The sequence below is a fragment of the Macaca nemestrina genome, chromosome 12 (assembly GCF_043159975.1).
Source record: "Macaca nemestrina isolate mMacNem1 chromosome 12, mMacNem.hap1, whole genome shotgun sequence".
NCBI classification, from domain to species: domain Eukaryota; kingdom Metazoa; phylum Chordata; class Mammalia; order Primates; family Cercopithecidae; genus Macaca; species Macaca nemestrina.
This window is the reverse complement of record NC_092136.1, coordinates 58,577,862-58,599,127: the sequence shown is the minus strand read 5'-3', so window position 1 is coordinate 58,599,127 and position 21,266 is coordinate 58,577,862. Positions and strand designations below refer to the sequence as shown.

At 40.1% G+C, this 21,266-nt stretch overlaps 1 protein-coding gene across 3 annotated transcripts in view; it reads left to right on the top strand.

The window, feature by feature from the left end:
- LOC105488716 (synaptotagmin 9) overlaps positions 1–21,266 on the top strand; it is a 228,638-nt gene that overhangs the window by 60,683 nt on the left and 146,689 nt on the right. For all 3 annotated transcript variants that reach the window (XM_011753039.2, XM_071075148.1, XM_011753040.2), the window contains exons 2-3: positions 2,560–2,911; positions 12,282–12,828. In XM_011753039.2, coding sequence (XP_011751341.2) covers positions 2,560–2,911; positions 12,282–12,828 — 899 coding nt within the window. The remainder of the gene's footprint in view (positions 1–2,559; positions 2,912–12,281; positions 12,829–21,266) is intronic.

Below are 21,266 nucleotides of genomic sequence, written 5' to 3'. Positions count from 1 at the left end.
GGAGAGGAGCCCTGTGATAGGGCAGAGTGTCTAATAATACAGTTATCTCATCACATTCCTAAATCCTATGGCTTCCCAGTGTGCCCCTCCTCCAGCCTTTGCTGGTGGTGGTCTCCTAGCAGTGTCTGTGTCAGGACAGAGCTGAAGTGATTAATAGAATGTAGAGAAGAAGTTCTGTCTCCATTTAGACTGTAGAACGTATTAAGAGATTTCACTGCTATGTGGAGCCTGTTTTGTGTTGGAGAGGGTGGGGATTGATGTTTGCAGCATCAAACATCAATGGATTACCTGGGACAAGGTTTCCTCCTTCCTGGTCCCCCAGCACTATCACCCACCACAGAAGTCTGCACCAGCATATTGTCTACTCTCCTGTGTGAGTGGTCAGAACCAGGTGGAGTCTGGGGTCAAACCATGCCCTCCCCACCTCATGCTGGGCTCTGTGAGGTATAGTTCCTACAGTCCCTTTTATTTTGACCCCACTGACTCCACTCCCTGTCCCCCATCCTTGCCTGTTGCTCTGCACCTGGGATTTTTAATTTTTATTTTCTCTCAGTCTCCCTTCATTTGCCTGTGTTAAATGTTCAACACTAACTGCCTTTTCTTTTAAAACAATTCCAGATATTCCTCAAAGTTAGTGGTTAACTGATGAATTGATGATGTCCTTTCTTATTTCCCATTGCTTATCCCATTTCTGTGGGATTTGAGGAGACAAAAGTGAAAAAGATTTGCACAGTTACCCATATTGAAACTTCAACCCCAGTATTTTCAAACAGAGATATAATATTGTTTCAGTAGAAGGGTGAAGATTGATTTGGAGGCAAAGAGGAAATATGTTAAATCCATCAACAGCCCTGGCAGCTGGCTTGCTTTTAAGAGCAATTTTTGATAAACAGTTTTATCAGTTCACAAGAATGACCAAGTACCTTCAGAGTCATATTAAAAAGCACATGGATGGTAGTTGTTCAGCTTGACTCAGTAGGTAAGTGACTTGCAGGAGGGGTTCCTATGCATGCTTCAGCAGAAATACAGCTTTGTCACAGATCATAGTATGTTGGCAGTGCTGTGCACAGTTGAAATTGTGAGTACTAAATGACCAATTTCTAATTTTCTCCTTCATTAGAATATGGATACATGAAGACATAGCGTGCGCCTATCATATTCCTCATTGTATCTCCAGAGCTTAGCGTGGCACTTGGCATGTAGTAGGCATTCAGAAAACTTTGGTTGCAGCAATGCAAATATTAATGATGGGCAGTAGAGGCAAACCCTGGGGAGAATCCATGGAGCTCCAGGTGTAATGAAGCACCGTAATGACAGGCAGGGTTGTCCTTTAAAAAATAAGGATTTTATGGCTACCATAGTGCCAGAAATGCTTTCAGATTGATGCTCAGCCTCCTGGCTCTACTGTAGCTTGGGGCAGAAGCCTGGAGGGGGTGAACTGTTTTAAACCTTAGGGGCACAGTCACTGGATACTGAACTGCCAAGACTTGCTGACACCGTGGGGCTGTGGTCCATGATCCATGTAGCAGATGCTGTCATTACCTGCCGTGTCCCCTTACCACTTCATTGTGTGCCTGTTGACCTCCAGTGCAGCCTCTGCATTGATTTCAATGTGGGATTTTCCTGGCCACTGAAGCTTACTTTGTTCATCCGGGCAGGTGTCAAATGATGGGAATTTAATGCCCTTTGGGAAATGCCCTCCAATTAATAACTAAAGAGAGCTAATGTGTAATACCTCGGATCCCTTGCCACTTGGGTGAGGTGTATCTGAGGTGTATTAAACCTCCCTAGCAGACTTAACCTTTACTCCCTCACTATGGGAACTGACTTGACAGTGTACCTTTTGTTGACTTCCTTTTCTGGATCACTTCTCCTGTGTTTCCTTCTCCTTCTAAATAATGCTTTGCCCTTGAATACTTGTTTTAGGGTATACTACTAGGGAAACCCAAACTATAATATTCTATCCTGAGTCCTGAGGACTTACCACTGAGTGGGGGTTATTCTTGAAGCTGCAAAATTCACAGAAGATTTGAGCTTCATTTTGCTTAGAACCGTAAAAGTTAATAGAAAAAATAGAACCCGAAAAAGCCCTCTAGTTTCTCTTATTTTAAAAAATTATGACTTACACAATTCCCCAGTTACATTATACAGCTCTCTGAGATGACAGAATAATTTTTAAGGACATTTGAAACTGCCCTGCTCAAAAAACATTAATGATTGGTGCTGCCTGTAGGATAGAGTATCATTTCACTTGAAGGGCATTCTAGTCTCCATGAATGTATCCATTTTCTTGCCATAGCAGGCTGTTTATTGTTTCTAAACATGACCTGCATGCTATGGTACCTCCTCTGTGTTTCTGCTCACTGGTCCTCTGGTTTGTGTATGAATTCTCATCGCCAGTGCCCCAGAATTAAGTAACGTAGCTGTGCGCCCCAGCATGACCTTCCACAGTCGGCTCCCAAGGGATGAGTGGATGAGAGGGTCATTCTGCCCATACTATGCAATGGGTGGACTTGCGGGGAATGATCACACTGACTTTTGATCTTTGCTTCTTTGCAGATATCTCAGTGAGCCTGCTGACCCTTGTGGTCACTGCCTGTGGTCTTGCTCTGTTTGGCGTGTCTCTCTTCGTATCTTGGAAACTCTGCTGGGTTCCGTGGCGAGAACGAGGCCTGCCCTCTGGTAGCAAAGACAACAACCAGGAGCCTCTTAACTACACGGACACAGAGACCAATGAGCAGGAGAACAGTGAGGACTTCCTAGACCCTCCCACACCCTGCCCTGACTCCTCCATGAAGATCAGCCACACCTCCCCTGACATTCCCCTCTCCGCCCAGACGGGAGTCCAGGAGAACTGTGCCCATGGCGTCCGCGTGCAGCGCCAAGTCACAGAGCCAACCTCCTCGGCTCGGTCAGTAATGCCTCCTCCTTTCTGAATGCAAGGAAGGACCACCCCATTCCCTTCTCTGGCAAAAATAGCACTGATTGGTCAAGGAGTCTATAACCTTTTAGATTTCTGTTCTGTATCAGAGACATGAATATGGAAAACTCCATGCTAACCTAACGTTGAAGTTAGGTTCCTGAGCCCTTCTTGGTCTCTACTTAGTTTATAAAAATAATAGTTAACATTATTAAGACAGCATGTGTGAAGTACTCTGGAAGAACTTTATATTCATATTTTGTTATAGCTCACAATTTAGCATGAAATGTATACTAATATCATTTTTATTTTACAGCAGAAGAAACTTAAGGAGATTACATTTTTTTAAAAGCCATATATGTAAATACCCAGGTCAGGATTTGAACCCTGGTTCAACCAACACAAGAATCTGAACTCTTAACCACTCTTCCCTGCTGCCCTCCTACTGCTTTAAAATTTATTCCCTGTGCATCTGACCTATCCTAACAGTCACACACAGGCTCTCTTCAGACTCCACCGTGTGGCTGGAGGTTTTTGTCCATCTTCAGCCTTTGGAAGGCTTACAGAGTACCAACACCTAGGTCACTCTCTTTTTATTGTCTGGATGCTTTATGCTCTTCAGCAGTAGAGAAATAATATAATGCAGTGAAAAAAGATGCGGTCTCTCAAGTCAAATGAATTGGCTTTACTTACATGTGTGACATTGAACAAATTACTTAAACTCCATATCTGTCCATTTCCTCTTCTTCAAAAGAGGAATAGATACTACTGATTTGTAGGTGGTTTTAAGAATGAAATGATAGAGATTGCGCCACTGCACTCCAGCCTGGGCGACAGAGCGAGACTCCGTCTCAAAAAAAAAAAAAAAAAAAAGAATGAAATTATAACATGTGCTTGCACAGGTCTGGCACCTAGTAAAAGCTCCAAAATGTGAGCTACCATTTTGCTGTTAGTATTGCTATTATGGCCTCTCCCAAGGCTCAGACATTGCACAAAAGTGTGTTTGAGGCTAAACAACCAGTTCTAAATCACTGGATATGAAAACTCATTTTCAATAAGATATTTCAGGAAAAGAGACTCAGGAAGCAGCTTTCTGTAGAATGAAAATATTGGCCTGAGTGATGGCCAGAGAAATAGCATGTGCTGTTATTTGTAAAGTATAAAACACAATTTGGAGGTATTTTTTAAAAATCTTTATTGTTTGTTCTCCAGAAACAGAAATAAGACTTTACCCTTTTTATGTTAATCGAGTTTATCCTAGAGGCTCCACTCATTTTCATTAAGTGGGATGGAATATGTCAGTTTATAATTTGATTGTTTCAGAAACTTATTTTAGCATTATTTTCAATTCTGAATCAAAGAGCCAAATCTAAAATATTCCACTGTGAGGAGATGGGTAGTTGTCTGCCATTTGATTTAGAAGAAATCCTCAGATTTTATCACTAGGATTTATCTTCAGATTTAAAACTTAAATATAACTAGAGCTCTGTTTGATGCTGTCATAGAGTTCATGCAATGTGCAGACTCATAATAAAATCCTTTCAGTATTTCAATAGCTAGAGCCTTTTAGATAGAGTCTCCATTGAAATTTCCTTCGAAATTGCCTCCTATTTGGTTCTACTCTGCATGTAACTTTTCTGGTCTGAGTTCCTCCAATATATGGTGGTAGTACTGTGATCTTTTTAGATTTGATCTGAGGACTCTGCCATAATTTTAACAAACTAATAGCAATGATGCCACTCTAATTATCACAATATTTATACTGGAAAAGTATATAAATATACTGCAAATCAATAAGTATTTGCTTAAAAAATAAAAACTCTTATCATCACTACTGATTTGTAGAAATTGGGTAGAAAGAAAAAAATTAAAAGGAAGAGTGAAGGAATTGTCCCTGTAAAGTGCACTTTGTGTTCAGATTTATTTTAGTTTTGAAGGCATGCAATTACATTATCTTTTCTGATGACAAAAATCAAGTTTAGGAACATCTGAACTACTATAAGAAAACTACTCTTTTCTAACTGCATTTGACCTAATACTGACAATTTGCATTTTTATGCATTTAAAACATTCATACCTAAATTACTGACCTAGTTTTATGGGGTCTGTCTAGAAATATATATCCTTGTCTCAGGATCTCACCACAATAAGAGCAGTACATGGTCTTCTAATTCTTTGGGGATTATGTTGCATCATGAGAAAATGCACACACACATACACACTTTTTGCTAACAAAAAGGAAAAAGAGAATGAAATTTCCTTTATGCCTCAAATCGTTTTTAACATTCTTCTTTAAGTAATATTTTTGATACCATATTTGGGGAGGGGAAAGGTAAGCTTTGCTGAGAAAGCTCTAAACAGTCTGCTTTTCCAGTTACTGTTTCTTCTCCTTTCTTTCTCATTATGTTCTTTACTTTCTCCCTGCCCACACTCTCTTACTGCTTCCATCCTGCAGCCATTATCACTGTCTCAGGACAGCCATTATCACAGTCTCAGGGTTCCCATTGCACGTAAGACATAGCCTCCATTAAAGGTGTCTTCAGGATCCTTGTGATTGGCACAGTTTCTGTCACACCATTTACATCAAAAATCTCAACCTCACCTGGCCTCTTCAGCTTGGATGTGTCCTTGGATATGTTTGGCTGACACGGTGCCTTTTTGAAATGTCCTAAAGATGAGCTTTGTTTTATCTTCTAAGAATGTTTCTGGTCAGAATGACTTTCAAGATCAAGCATGTTCTGTGTCTAGTTACTTCAGTGACTCTAATACCATACAAAATTCCTGTCAATTCTTTTTTATTTGAATGAAATCCTTTTTGTTTAGTGATCCAATATGCTGGAAATGTGGATATTTCAATTTTCTCGGAATTTTTTAATTCCAGAGCTTTATAAAGTTCTCTACTCCAAATGTATGAAAATCCCTAGATCCCCAGAATAGAAGGAACCTTGAAAGGCCATCTAATCCATTTCCTGATTCATGCCCTAAGATGAAAGTTCATCCTGTTTTTTTTAAGCTTTCTCAAATTTCTTATGTAACACTTCGGTTTTTCGAAAATTTCTATTACCACACCACAAACCCCTTATCAGGTCTGTTAAGGCCCTGCATGATAATACTGCCACAGTCTGCTTCCAACAGCCTTACCTTATGGCCAGGGCCACCATGTTGCAGGACCCTAGGGGACACTTTTAACATGAACTCACTAGGAGACTGCGTGGAAGAAGCTTGTTGTACTGCAGCTGCACTAGCTCCTCTCTTAGTTCCTTCAGCATCCCAAGCCCCTTCCTGCCTTGAGGTCTTGACACATGTTGTTCCCTCAGCCAGGAATGCTTTTCTTTTCTTTCTTTTTTTTTTTTTTCTGTCCTTCTTGGGTCCCTTACTTCTCTAATGCCCTAGCTGAAACATCACCTTCTCAGAAAGGTCTCCCCGGCCACCCCATGTGAAGCCTGTGTTCTGTCCCCACTCCTTCCCACTTCAATTCTCCCTCGCATTGCCTTGTTTTCCCTCATTCACGGGATTAAATTATTTTAAGTGATTCTTTATTGCTTGTACTCCCCTCTAGACTGAGTTCTGTGAACTCAGAGACCACATCTGTTTTGTTTCTTCCTGTCTATCCAGCCCCTAGCACCACTTGGCGCACGGAGGACTTTTTTCCATGAATGACTGACAGAATACATTGGTCAATATCAGGCTACTTTTCTCTTGCTCTTCTGACAAGAATGGCAAAGGGCCAGAAGTATAAACTGAGCAGAGCCTATAATGGTGTGAGGCTGGCAGAAGGCCATTTGTCCCAGGTCTCACATTCATTCAGAGCCCCACATTAGATTTTTGACCTTATCTCTGAATTAAGCAATCCATAGAGTTACAGAAATATGCTGACAGAATTGAAAGAGGAAGATAACCATCACACTCTAAATTTAGGTCCCGTGATTGGCCACAACTCAAGTAAATAGTACACAAAAATTAAATGTTGTAATTATACTATGAGTAGCACATTTCTATTAAGTTATATTTTTGTGTGGTGAGAACATTGGTTCAATGTAAACATCTAAAACATAATTTTTGAATCTGAAGTTATTTCTTTAGATTTAAAGAAATTAACTGCTTCAAAAGTGGAAGTTGCCTATCCCTATCTCAACTTCCATGAGACCCTGAAATGATATGTAAATGAGTGTTTTCTCTACTGGGATTAAATTATCAGAAACTATTATATCCATAGCATTTCTGTATTTACTCTAAGATATCAAGCATTTGCTATGTGCAAAATTCAGTATTAGGTAGTGTCAATAAAGAGAGAAAATATATACAACCCTGCCCACAAAAGACCCACAGCAAGAGCACCAATTATACACACTGAAGTGCTCAATTTGTTCTTTAGAAGATTAATCTGGAAAGAGTGTATAAGTGTATAAGATGCATGGGACAGTGGTGAAGATTGGATATATACAGGAGCCTCTCTGAGGGCCTGAACTCAGCTGGGATCAATGGTAATGAAAAGAGACATAAGACGTGAGCTACTGTAGAGAACGTTTTGGTGAACAAAGGCTCATCTTAGTTATGGAGGATAAAGTATTCAAGGTTTCAAATCTGTTTAACTTGGGAGGAAGTGGGAGGAAGCAGGTCTTGCCTCAGTGTATCCACCTACCCTTGACAACACACCTCCACTGGCCCCAAGGCCTGATGCCTGTCTCATCATTATCTCACTCATGCGGAAATCCTTGAATCTTCAGGCCAAGAAAACCTCAAATTTCCACTTCCTCCAGCCCTTGTATTCTACTAACTGTGTCTGTCCCTATCCAGGATTTCCCCTTCTTCTGTATGCCTGTGGTTCAGGACAACCCAACCCTCTCTTCTTCATGACCAGGGGAATTTTGAAGAAGAAAAACATCCTGTCTCCACTGTTTCTTTCCATAATTCCCTGCCTTGACTTGAACACAGGAAAGAAACCAGTAACATTTCTGAAACCACAATTTGCTTCTCTCTTTTTTCTCCCTAGATCCTGAAGCCTTGTAGACACTGGTGCCCGAGAACCAGGGAAAGGACAAGTCAGGTTTCACCTCTGAGATGGGCCACTGCAGTGAACGAACACATATTAGGATGCACTTGTTCATGGCTGCACATGAAAGCCCGCAATGGAAAGGGTGTTGGGGATATGAGTGCTGGCTTACAGAGCCTGGACTCAAAGATGCAGTGGGTGAATGTGAGGGACTCTGGAAAAAGCTACTGGGGCAGAAGAGCTGAAAGTACCATTCTGCTAGAGAACTGGGACCAAGATGAAAACAGATTTAATGTCCATATTGACATCTACAGCATCAGCTTGGAGGTGGCTAAGGATGAGGCCAAGTTAAGCAGGCAAGCCCAGCTCAAGTATCATCTCCTTCATAAAAATTTCCTCAGCCAGAGGTCTTTCTCCCTCTCTTCTTCTGAGGGGGGAACCATCAGTCAATGGCATTAAAATTCTAGACCCTTGTCCTGGGAGCCTCGCATTTACTGCACTCAAAACCACCTCCATTGACCATTTAGAGCCACCTCACCTAGGGTGGGGCAAGCTCAGGTCATGGCACTATATTCCGTATCTTTCCTCCCTCTTGCTTTGGGCTTGCTTTTTCTTCCCACCTCTGTTTCAGTAGCGTATGAGAGCTATAGAATATTGATTTTCCATTTTCTCCACCCCCTTTTCTCCTTTACATCCCTGGGGCAGTCTCCCTGCTCTACTTTCTTATTTTCAGCCCCTAGACCTCCAGAGGTTATATGGGAAGATTATGAGTTACCTTGGTTCTCTGGCTGTTCTAAGCTTCTCTCTTCTACCATGCCTCTCCCCCAACTCCAGTAAACTCTAACTTTCTTCTGAATGGAAATTGAAAGAGATTGAAAGGGAGCCCCAGGAGTGAGAACCTGTCATGCCCAGTTGCAGTCTTTGCTATCTGCTTTAAGCCACTACCTTACAGTTAGATTCAACTGATTTCCCAATAGTAAGTGTGATTCTGAATGGAGGGGAAAGTGTTAGGAATGAAATTAATCATGTAAAATGTTTGAGTAGATAATAGTATTCATATCTGTGACTGGTTTTTTGTTTGGTTGGTTGGTTTTTGGCTTTTGAGTTTTTTTGAGACGGAGTCTTTCTCTGTTGCCCAGACTGGAGTGCAGTGGCTCAGTCTTCACTCACTGCAACCTCTGCCACCTGGGTTTAAGTGATTCTCCTGCCTCAGCCTCCCAAGTAGCTGGGACTACAGGTGTGTGCCACTATGCCTGGCTAATTTTTGTATCTTTAGTAGAGACAAGGTTTTACCATGTTGGCCAGTCTGGTCTTGAACTCCTGACCTCAAGTGATCCACCTGCCTCAGCCTCCCAAAATGCTGGAATTACAGGTGTGAGCCATTGCGCCTAGCCCATAACTGTGATTGGTTTTTGTTTTTGTTTTTGTTTTGTTTTTTGAGACAGAATCTCACTCTGTGGCCCAGGCTGGAGTGCAGTGGCGCAATCTCTGCTCACCGCAAGCTCCACCTCCCAGGTTCACGCCATTCTCCTGCCTCAGCCTCCCGAGTAGCTGGGACTACAGGTGCCCGCCACCACGCCTGGCTAATTTTTTTGTATTTTTAGCAGAGACGGGGTTTCACCACATTAGCCAGAATTGTCTCAATCTCCTGACCTCAGATCTGCCCACCTTGGCCTCCCAAAGTACTGGGATTACAGGCATGAGCCACTGAACCTAGCCTGTGATTGGTTTTTAAGAGGTCAGCTATATTGGGAATTTTTGGAGGTATTCCTGTGCAATTGGGTTCTCAGGGAATGGGATCTTTTTTCAGTCTTTGACCTTTACCAACAACCCCGCCTCCCTGTTGGCAATCCACTTTGGTTAGGAAGGGCTGAGCATGTGGGACAATTTATCTTCAGATTTCATGTCTAAGAAAATGTACATGTAGAACAGAATATGTCACACTACTAAGTAGCCAAATCCATGTATTTTAAATCAAAATTGAAAGTATGGTGGCTGGGCACAGTGGCTCATGCCTTTAATCCCAGCGCTTTGGGAGGCCGAGGCGGGCGGATCACCTGAGGTTGGGAGTTCAAGACCAGCCTGACCAACATGGAGAGACCCTGTCTCTACTAAAAATACAAAATTAGCCGGGTGTGGTGGCACATGCCTGTAATCCCAGCTACTCAGAAGGCTGAGGCAGGAGAATCGCTTCAACCTGGGAGGTGGAGGTTGCAGTGAGCTGAGATCATGCCATTGCATTTCAACTCTGGTCGATAACAGTGAGACTCCATCTAAAAAACAAAACAAAACAAAAAAACACCACTATGGTAGATTTAGTCCTACAGACAATGGTGAAGACAAAATGTTGCTGTGATTAATCTAATGCCAGTACTAAGAAAATTCAAAGGTAAATTGTAATACACAGTCTGCCCAGCAACCATCTGCAGAGCAGCAGAGTGACAGGGCCTAGGACTGACACGAGATTGTTGTCTGGGACTGGATTGTGTAGACACAGAATTGTTGGTCTTCCACAGACTCATCTGTAAAAGGAGCATCCGGTGGATATTGAGGATGCACTTTTATGATGTAAACAGTGCCACTTACCAGACAGTACCTAGAAGGGTGGGAACTGATGCAGGACCCAATTATGGCCCTTTTTTGAATCTAGTCTGTAAAGAAAAATCAATAGCAAAGGGAAATAGGGCTGGCACCAGCCTATTCCAACCTCTGCATATAGCAGGCTACTTTCTGCTGCCTCCCAGTCCTTTCTGCCCACAGAGTCCAGTAAAGTGAGACTCAAGCTCTATTCTAGCACTACATTGGTTCCACTTCTGGACAAGGGAATGACCTGGCTGCACTAGCGCAGAAAGCCAGTTTTAGATGCTTAACAGCAACTCCTGTCTTCCCTCCCTCACCCATCCAAATCATAAAATACAGAGAAACCTTAAGATTGTGGATTTCTCTGTAAGTGATTAAAATCTCCCATCAGCAACTTTCGGACCACACAGTTTTTGTACATGTGGGAATGTATGTGACTGGGCTATGTCTGCTTGCTATGGACTGTGATAGATGTGACAGGTACAAGTGACAGCTCTGTGACATTACTCTTGTCATACATGTGGGTGATTAGTGATTAGGAGGCTATTTTAGGATAAAGAGGAATGCTCAGCATAGCAATATCTGTGGTGACAAGGGAGAACACTTTCAAACGTATCTGGGGGTCCCTTGATTCCATATTTACATCTTTATTTCATTGTCTGAAGGAAGGAAGAGAAGGGCAAATTCAAATGTTTACTCTGCCTCTCCAACTGTTTACCAATCCCTAAGAGACATCCCAGCTGTTCTCTTTCACCTTCTAGTAAAGAGGCTATTTTAATTAAGGTTGTTGACTAAATGTATACAATACAATATAATGACTCTAAACTGAGCTAAAAACAACAAAAGTAACCTTAAAAACAACCTTGTATGTGATAACTACTCTCAACTTGGGAAGAAATGCACAGATCAGACAGGCTTTAAAGAGAATTTTAGGGAAACTTCTAACCCAAACCAATACACTTACAGGGTGAAGAGTATACTACAGTAGCAAATATTTAATTTAAAAGTAACAGTATCCAACGTCTCCAGTTGAATCCATACATACATTTATAGTAGCTCATCTTTAATTTTTGTGCCATTAGTGTTTATTTCAGAAATAAAACCTGTCCTCTTGATAACTAATCACCCGTGTGTACAGCAAAAACACAATCCCAATGCTGTCACTTGTACCTGTCAGAGCCACTACAATCAGACACATCCCACTTGTACCTGTCAGAGCCACTACATACAGACACATCCCAGTCACATACATTTTTGCATGAGCAAAAGCTGTGTTCTTGTGATGAAATTATTTGATTTGAACCAGTAAGAATTTATATCCTTATAAAGCTATAAGCCTGTGGCAAGAAATTCTGTGTAATTTAGAGAAAGATTCATTCTTCTTAAGGCAACACTTGGCTATTTCAATTTCGGAATGATATTATATATAAAGTTGAATAATTTTATTTTTAAAGCAGTTTGTACAAATCTTTACATTCCACCAGATGAATAAGCTTCTTTAATGGCATATTAGACAGTTTAGAAAGTGTATTAAACCTTTAAAGCTCTGAGGTCACATGCTCCTAGGTTCATTTCCTGATACCAACCCTCGGTTTTGAGCTTCAAGCCTTAGGGAACAGCTTACTCACACTGATGAGCATTTTGAATTTAGGCCAAAAAAAAAAAAAAAGCCCACAGTTCTAAGCTCCTAACAAAACATAACGGTCTACCTACATCCCAGGCAAAAGTTTCCAAGAGACCCATAGCTAATAAGATTGTAACTTTGTTCTGTGTTGCTCTTCATTGAAGGCATAATTCAATCCGAAGACAACTCAACTTGTCAAACCCGGACTTCAATATCCAGCAGCTTCAAAAACAGGAACAGTTGACTGGAATTGGTAGAATTAAACCAGAGTTATATAAGCAGAGGTCATTGGATAATGATAACGGGAGACAGAGTAACAGCAAGGCTTGTGGGAAACTGAACTTCATTTTAAAATATGACTGTGACTTAGAACAGCTCGTAGTGAAGATTCACAAAGCTGTCAATTTGCCCGCCAAGGACTTTTCTGGGACTTCAGATCCTTATGTCAAGATCTATTTGCTTCCTGATCGGAAAACAAAACACCAGACTAAAGTTCACAGAAAGACCCTGAACCCTGTGTTTGATGAAGTGTTTTTATTTCCGGTTTCCTACAATGACCTTGAAGCACGGAAGCTTCACTTCTCTGTGTACGACTTTGACAGGTTCTCTCGTCATGACTTAATCGGCCAAGTGGTGGTGGATCACTTCTTAGACTTGGCTGATTTCCCCAGGGAGTGCATCCTTTGGAAGGATATCGAATATGTCACCAATGTGAGTCCAGCATTTCTTCATTTTGGTGGTGGGGGGCATCTTAGTTAGCAGGAAAACAGATTACTTACACATTATCTTGAGGGCAAAGTGTAAAATTCATATCAGTGTGCATGTAGCAATTATTTCAGAACCTCCTTGTACCTTTTCAGAAACAGGGTTTTAACAACATTGATTTTGAAGTTTCCAAGTGTTATTACATGCAAACATTAAAGAATAACTTTCTCTCTTTTCTACTTTCAGATTCTTAGCTAGTCCCTAAGAGACGCAGGTGTTATCTGTCCTCCATACCTCATTTTCTTTAGAGTTTTTTCAGGTTGTTTGTGCTAAATGCAACCCGGCATTCTATTAATCATAGTCTGCAGCTAAGAGACCATTACCTGACTCTGAGAACGGTAGGTACTTACCTGTGTTCTCAAGTTGGCTCAAGAGCATTTCCCATTATTGGATCCTCAACTTCAACCCTACAAGTGGGAGTGGTTGAGAAGAGTTGGAACCACATTTTTAAATGTAAAACTCACAAAATCCAAGCTACAAGGAGGGAAGTCTGGAAAGAAACTATAGATAATGGCAAAACTAATCTGTCGACAGTCACATCAAATTTAGCGCTCAGAAGAGAAGTCAAAGGTGCTGTGTAGTGGTACAATACATCTATGTCTACATTTTAAACACAAGATTTCAGAGGTGATATTTCTACTCCATTTACATCCTTTTCATTATCCTGTTGAGGTGTATTGGCATTCCAGAAATAGAAAGCAAAATTGAACATTTTTAGGTAACTCTGATATTTTTAAGGCCACTTGTTTCTTTCACCTGTCCAAATTCCCTGAGATAACTTTGTTAGTTCCTCTTATTGGATATGAAATATTCTGAGGCCAGCATAGCTCTCTTTCTCTGCCATGGCATCCAAAGGGACCAAGCACCACCATCCTTATTCAGTTCAGACACTGATTCAGCTTGAGTCTGGAGCCTATTTAGTGAAAGACTACTAACCTCTGCCTAATGACCAAATAGCTACACCAGTACCCTCTTAGCCACTTTTATAAACTAGGAACTCACCCATGCTTTGGTTGCCCTGTGGGACACCTTCTCTCCACATGCCACAAGGTTCCAGTGCCAGCTTTGTGCTGCTATCCAAATAAACAAAATGTAGCATGGGATTCTGCTGGCTTTTATCACAATGATGAGGAAAGAAAGGAGTTGGAGCTGCATTAGGTGCAGAGAATAGCAGCTGATGAAACCAAGGTGATTTGGGATACTGGCGAAGGAATAGATCTCCTTATCTTAAAAGATAATAATACATGTAAACCCAACAATGGATGCTGGGGAAAGCAAGGATTGTCTCCCAAATCCCAAATGACAAAATCAGGAAGCAACATGAGAGAACGTTTAAAGAAACAAAATGGGAAGGCTGCTTATACAAAGATACCAATGGCTCAGGCATCACCCCTCTCACTGGGGTATTTACTAAGTCTCTCTGGTTATGGGAGCTGAGACACTGCCAGCTGCAGTGAGGTGCCTTGAACTTATGTCTTATCTCAGGTATGGTAGGGAGGTGTTGGTCACACCATCTAATGAGACATCAACTTACATTTTTTGACAAATGGATTCCATAAAATAGCTGGAGAGATTATTAGAAAGTTCAATGAGGATGTTGCTGAGAGTTGCCTTCTAGAGACTTTGTGGTGAGAGCAACACTGACTGCACAGTGGCTGATACAAATCTGGATAAGGCTGATTGATGATCCCTGGTGGGAACGACTCCTAGGACAGGTTCCTGTGGACAAGAATATGGAGTGGCAGGTGGTAGAGACCTTCTGGCCCTGAGATCACTGCCATTTCAGCATTCTCTTGGGAGTAAGGTTTTCTTTTCCATTGTTGGAAAATCCTGGATTTCCATAAGGAGAATGTGAAATTATTTATCAAGGAGGAAAACCAATAACCCTCAGGCTTCAGATTTCTCAGTTGTTTCTTCAGGCAAACAATAAATCTTCTGAGCATTGATCTAAGCCTTTGGATGGCCACGGGAGAGGGTAGGTCCTGTCAATGAAATTACAGGCTATTTCATAGTCTGCCATATTTTTAAGTTCCATTTTTAAAAGTGTTATTTGGGACTGTGTTGGTTTTTTTTGTCTTTTTTTTTTTTTTTTTTTTTTTTTTTTTTACAGAGACTGAACATAAAGATCTGAGATTTGCTATGGTTCCCTTTTTATAATATAGAATGTATATAATATAGTAAATGTAATAATATGGATTAATGAAGGAATAATTAAATGAACAGGACTGAGCCCACCATTTAGTTGAAGACTAGAACATTACCAGTACTTTTATTGACCCTCAAATTGTTCTCTATTACATTCCCTCTCAGTTCAGTCCTGCCAAGAGAAAACTACTATCTTTAACTTTACTTATATCATGATATTAAAAATACATATGCATATAGATATGACAATATGGGTTTAGGTTTTGTCTATTTTGGCCTTTTATAGCTCTTCTTTGACTAGTTTTTTTCCATTGGTCAACATTGATTATGGCATTTAATAATAGAAATAAGTAGAGCAGCTGTGGCTTATGTATCTTCATTGCTATATAATATTCCATTGTATTAATATTAATATATGACAAATTAGCATTCTTGTATTGATGATGTTCAGGATGTTATTAGTTTTTCTGTGATCCTGAATAATATTGCAGAGATTTTTGTACGCATCTTTTGGTTCACATATGCAATCATTTCTCTAGGGTGTATCCCTGATAGAGGTAAAGCATACATGTGTTCAACTTTTCTAGATAATGACAAAGTCTTTTTCAGTCATTTTCACATATCACAAATTGATCCTTCCACTGTTGAAATGTAATAATCCCTAGTGTTCCACTTTCTCTCCAACTCTTGCAATTGCCACACTGATTAATGTATGTGTGTGCATGTATGTAAAATTATGTATTATTGGTATTTCTTCAGTTGCCTGGTTTGACCATCTTTTGATATGTTTATTGGTCATTCATGTTTTCTTTCTTGTGAAAATTCTTGTTCAGCACTTACTCTAGTATTTTCCTTTCCTTGTTGATTCACATAGGCTCTTTAAGCAGTCGGGATGCAAATCCCTTGTTGGTTATGTGTTTTACAAACATCATCTCTCCGTTTATAGCTGTCTTTTTATTCACTTTATGGTGTCTTTAATAAATAGAGGTTATGTTTAGTTTAATAAAATGTGTCAGTATTTTCCATTGTAAATTAGCGCATTTGTGTCTACTTAAGAAGTACTTCCCTATCCTATGTCAGAAAGATATTTCTCCTATGCTTTCTATAAGAAGTGTTAAGGTTTTGTCTTCCCCAATTATGATTTTAATCCATCTAGAATGGAAATGTTTATATAGTATGATATAGGCATCATATATCAGTCAGCTTGGGCTGCCATAACATAATACCATAAATTGGGCAGCTTAAACAATAGATATTTATTTCTTAGAGTTCTGGAGCCTGGGATATCCAAGACCAAGTTTCAGCAGATTCCATTCCTGGTGAGGCTCTCTTCCTGGCGCACCTTCTCACTGTGCCCTCATGTGATGGAGACAGGAAGACAGCTCTGGTTCTAGTCTCTTCTCTTCTTCTTATAAGGACACTAATCCTACGATGGGGGCCCCACCCTCATGACCTCATGTAAACCTAATTACCTCCCAAAGGCTTCATTTCCAAATACTGTTACAATCACACTGGGGATTAGAGCTTCAACATATAAATTGGGAGGGACAAAAACATTCAGTCCATAACATATCCATATTTTTATTTTTCTATATGGGTAAAAAATTTTCTGGCATATTTTCCCAATAATATGCACTGTATGCACTGTCCTATATAGATTTCTGTATATGCAGAACTTGTTTCTGGATTCTCTTTTCTATCCACTGTGATGTTTAACTATCTCTATGAATAGCACAATTTGCAAATTACTATTGTTCTATGATAAGCCTTAACATCTGGAAGGGCAAATCATCCAGCCTGCTTCTTTTTTAGTTCAGCCCTGGCTGGTATTTGACTTTTCTCACACATTTTAGAATCACATTGCCAAGTTAAATGCTCTTTTTTTGGTATTTGGATTTGTATGAAGTCTATTGATTAATTTATGAAAATTTTGTATCTTTTGTGATATTAAGTCTTTCTACACATGACCATGGTATATCTCTCCATTTACTTATTCATTTACATATTTCTTCTTTAAAGTTTTTTATCCAAAGCTTATAATTTTCTACATTAAGATATTGCATGAATCTTGTTCGATTTACTGCTAGGTATATTACTTTTTGTTCTTTTAAATGGTATCTTTTCTAAAATTTCATTTTCTTTTCTTTTTTTTTTTTTTTTTTGAGATGGAGTCTCGCTGTGTCTCCCAGACTGGAGTGCAGTGGCGCAATCTCGGCTCACTGCAAGCTCCACCTCCCGGGTTCACGCCATTCTCCTGCCTCAGCCTCCCAAGTAGCTGGGACTACAGGCGCCTGCCACCACGCCCAGCTAATTTTTTGTATTTTTAGTAGAGACGGGGTTTCACCGTGTTAGCCAGGATGGTCTCGATCTCCTGACCTCATGATCCACCAGCCTCAGCCTCCCAAAGTGCTGGGATTACAGGCGTGAGCCACCATGCCCCGCCTAAAATTTCATTTTCTAACTGTTGCTAGTGTATAGTTAAAATTATTTATATTAATTTATCTTCTATTTGGCAGTCTTGTAGAACTCATTAAGGCCTTTTTTTTTTTTTTTTTTTGAGATGGCGTTTGCTCTTGTTGCCCAGGCTGGAGTGCAATGGCGCAATGGCGCAATTGAGGCTCACTGCAACATCTGCCTCCAGGGTTCAAGTGATTCTCCTGCCTCAGCCTCCTGAGTAGCTGGAATTACAGGCACCCACTACCGTGTCTGTCTAAGTTTTGTATTTTTAGTGGAGACGGTGTTTCACCATGTTGGCCAGGCTGGTCTCAAGCTCCAACCTCAGTAGATCTGCCGGGCTTGGCTTCCCAAAGTGCTGGGATTACAGGCATGAGCCACTGTGCCCAGCCTAGAACTCATTAATTCTTATAATTTGATTGTAGACTCTCCTGGATTTTCTTTGTAGATAATCAGTCATCTGTGAATTATGATAGTTTTCTTTGTTTCTTTCTAATCGGTATACCTTTTTTCCCTTTTTGTTGTTATTTAATGCACACACTAGGATTTCCAGTACAATGCTAAATAATAATTATGATAGTAGATATCTTTGACTTGTTTCTTATTTTAATAAAGTGTCTTTAAATTTCCATAGAGTATGATTTTAGATATATAGATAGATAGATATAGATATATATCTTTTTTTTTTTTTAATGGAGTTTCGCTCTTGTTGCCCAGGCTGGAGTACAAAGGCGTGATCTCAACTCACCTTAACCTCTGCCTCCCGGGTTGAAGCAATTCTCCTGCCTCAGCCTCCCAAGTAGCTGGAATTAGTAGGCATGCACCACCACACCCAGCTAATTTTGTATTTTTAGTAGAGGTGGGGTATCTCCATGTTGGTCAGACTGGTCTCTAACTCCTGACCTCAGGTGATCTGCCCACCTCAGCCTCCCAAAGTGCTGGGATTACAGTCATGAGCCACCATGCCCGGACTTAGCTATATATATTTTGTGGATATGTTCACCATATTAAGAATGTTTTACTCTATTCAGAGTTGAGTAAGCCTTTTTATTACACATAATTGTTTTATCATATGCTGTAATCTAGTGAGGCTTTTTACCCCTTTAATCTGCTATTTTGGTCAATTATGTTGATTGATTTTCTAATTTTGAGCCAATCATATATTCCTAGAGTGATCCACACTGATCTTGATATAGTACATTTTCTTTACACTGCTGAGTTCAGTTTGCTGATATTTCATTTAGCATTTTATTGCTTCTGTGCTCATGAATGATGCGTGTAATTTACTGTCTTGTACTGTCCTTCTCTGGCTTGGAATCGAGGTAATTCTTGCTTTATAAAGTTAGTTTGGGGCATTATTTTGGGTGCCTGCCATTTGTTTCTGCTCAGTGTCCCTGAAGGCTTTGGGTTTTTGTATATCTTTCTTCAAACTGGAAGAATACCCCTAGTTTCTGACTTCTGCTTAGGTTCAGACAACAAGAAAGGGAGAAGAGTGGAGTCAGGATATTCATTTCCCTATTTCTTTTTTTCTTTTTCTTTTCTTTTCTTTTTTTTTTTTTTGAGATGGAGTCTTGCTTTGTCGTTCAGGCCTATTTCTTGAGGTATCTGTAGGCTGGCAATAACTTTCAACTGAAAGCCACAGCTCCTGAATATGCCTTTATTTTGCCTTTATTCTTAAAAGATTGTCTGTGAATAACAATTTGGGAGCACAAAACTGAGTTACTTTGATTTTGGCATTATAAAACTATCATTTCATTTTCTTCTGACTTCCAATTGTTTTTGAGAAGTTGACATTTAGTCTAATATTTATTCCTTTGTATAGGAATAAAACTGTAATTACTACAGACCCCATAAAACTAGCTCAGTAGTAATTTAGGTACGAATGTTTAAAATGCATAACAATGCGAGTTGTCAGTATTAGGTCAAATGCAGCTAGAAAGAGTAGTTTTCTTATGGTAGTGCAAGTTTGTATTAATGATTAGAAACTGGCTGAGGGGACTTTTGTTTCTTTTTTACATAGAGCAAGTCTAAGACAGGCATGATATTGGGGACAATATCCATTTAGTAAGCATGGCAGAAGTTCTGTGTTGTTTATCCTTTAATGATGTGACACTCAGGCTCTGCAGTCTTCTGAATGCCAGAAGCTAAGCCACCAGAGATTCACAGTTACCTCCATTCAAGCTCCAGCTCGAGTTTATTTACCTCTATAGATTCATGCTGTCTTATTGTTTCTGTCCACTGAAAAATTCTCTTTCTGGTCCGTCAGCTCTGCTACACATTAAGAAGAATTTTTTAATCTAGTATTTTTACCTGAAGGAGTTTCTGTGAGTAGTCACACCTATTGCAAGAAACACTGATATATTGCTCAAAGCTTATTTTTAAAAAGCTGTTTTACTTATACTAACTGAATAGTAATCTGTGTATATTTGTCTTTCGATTGAGTAGAACTTTAGAGGTCTTTCATTCTAGCAGATAATGCTGAGATGAATGGCCGTTAGGAGATTCAGCTGAGGTTACATAGCTGAATAATAGCCAAATCAAAATTAAGACTAAGTTTTTTTAAAAAAACCAATTCAGTCTGTGCAGGAAAAGGTGGCTCAAAATGATCGTATACACTGGTTTACTTCTCCTTCCCCTCTTTACCTGGCTGACTCCCACTAAGCTCTTAAATCCCAGCTTATGTGCCATTTCCTCAGGGAAGTCTTTTTCTGAGCCCTGGACTAGCGTAGGTTTTTCTGGCATTTGTTTCCATGACACTCTGTATTTCTATCATTACTTGTGCTTCTTTTGTGTATTTGTTCAATTTTCTTTCTATACGTGCAAAAACCAAATTTGGTTTGCTTCCTACTGGGTTGCTCAACCTCTAGAATGGCGCCTGAAAGTTAGCTATTTAATAAGCACTTGCTGCATAAAGCGAAACTCCTTATGAGGGACTAATTTGTTTAAGCTCTAGGGGCTGATTTAGTTGGAGGCTGTTATGAACTCATAAACTGATCTTTTTAAAAAAATTCTTTGTTTCTCCAAGGAGAGTGTAAGTTTTATAAATGTTAGCACTCAAATAAAAATTAATCCTCATGCTTTCCTATGAAGGAACAAACTGGTAATTATGGAGTGTACAAATGATGGTGTAATTAAACCTCTCAACTACTGAAGCCAGATCAATCAATAATAGTACAATACATCTTTGTGAGGATTTTATCAGTCAGCAAGAGAGAAGACAGCATCTAGGGGGAAGGTCAGAATATCGGAGAGTATAAGTCTAGTGTTCTGGGTTAATGTTGCCTGTCAGGACGATCCTCTTGGCATTTTTAGTATACCCCACTTGTTAGGGGCTTTCTGAAAAAGCAGGCATGAAGCACACTTCAGGAATCTCTTTCTTGGTTTAGAAACTGGTTCGGAGACTTTCTCTGGGACCTATGACCACCTCAGTTAGACTGATTTGGAGAAGATGCCACAGTTTTCATGTAATGATAGTAGAAGTCATGAATTTCCCTCTATGCCAATATAGATTCCAGTTCAGAAAAGGCAAGGACGCAGTTTACAACAGCATAGACTTTCTGGTAATGTTAAGAACTTAAAAATCTTATTTCAGCAAGATTTGTTATTTTGTAGTCACTGATTTGGAGACTTCCCTGTTCTGTCTCCCAAAAGCCTGGGGCCTTTTGCAGACCTGATGGAAATGGACACCCGGAACCACCCAGGCAGGGGGGATATAAGTATTCGGGGAAGTCCAGAGTGCTTGTTCTTCATAGTTCAGTACAAATGGGGCAGGCAGGCTCTGTGAT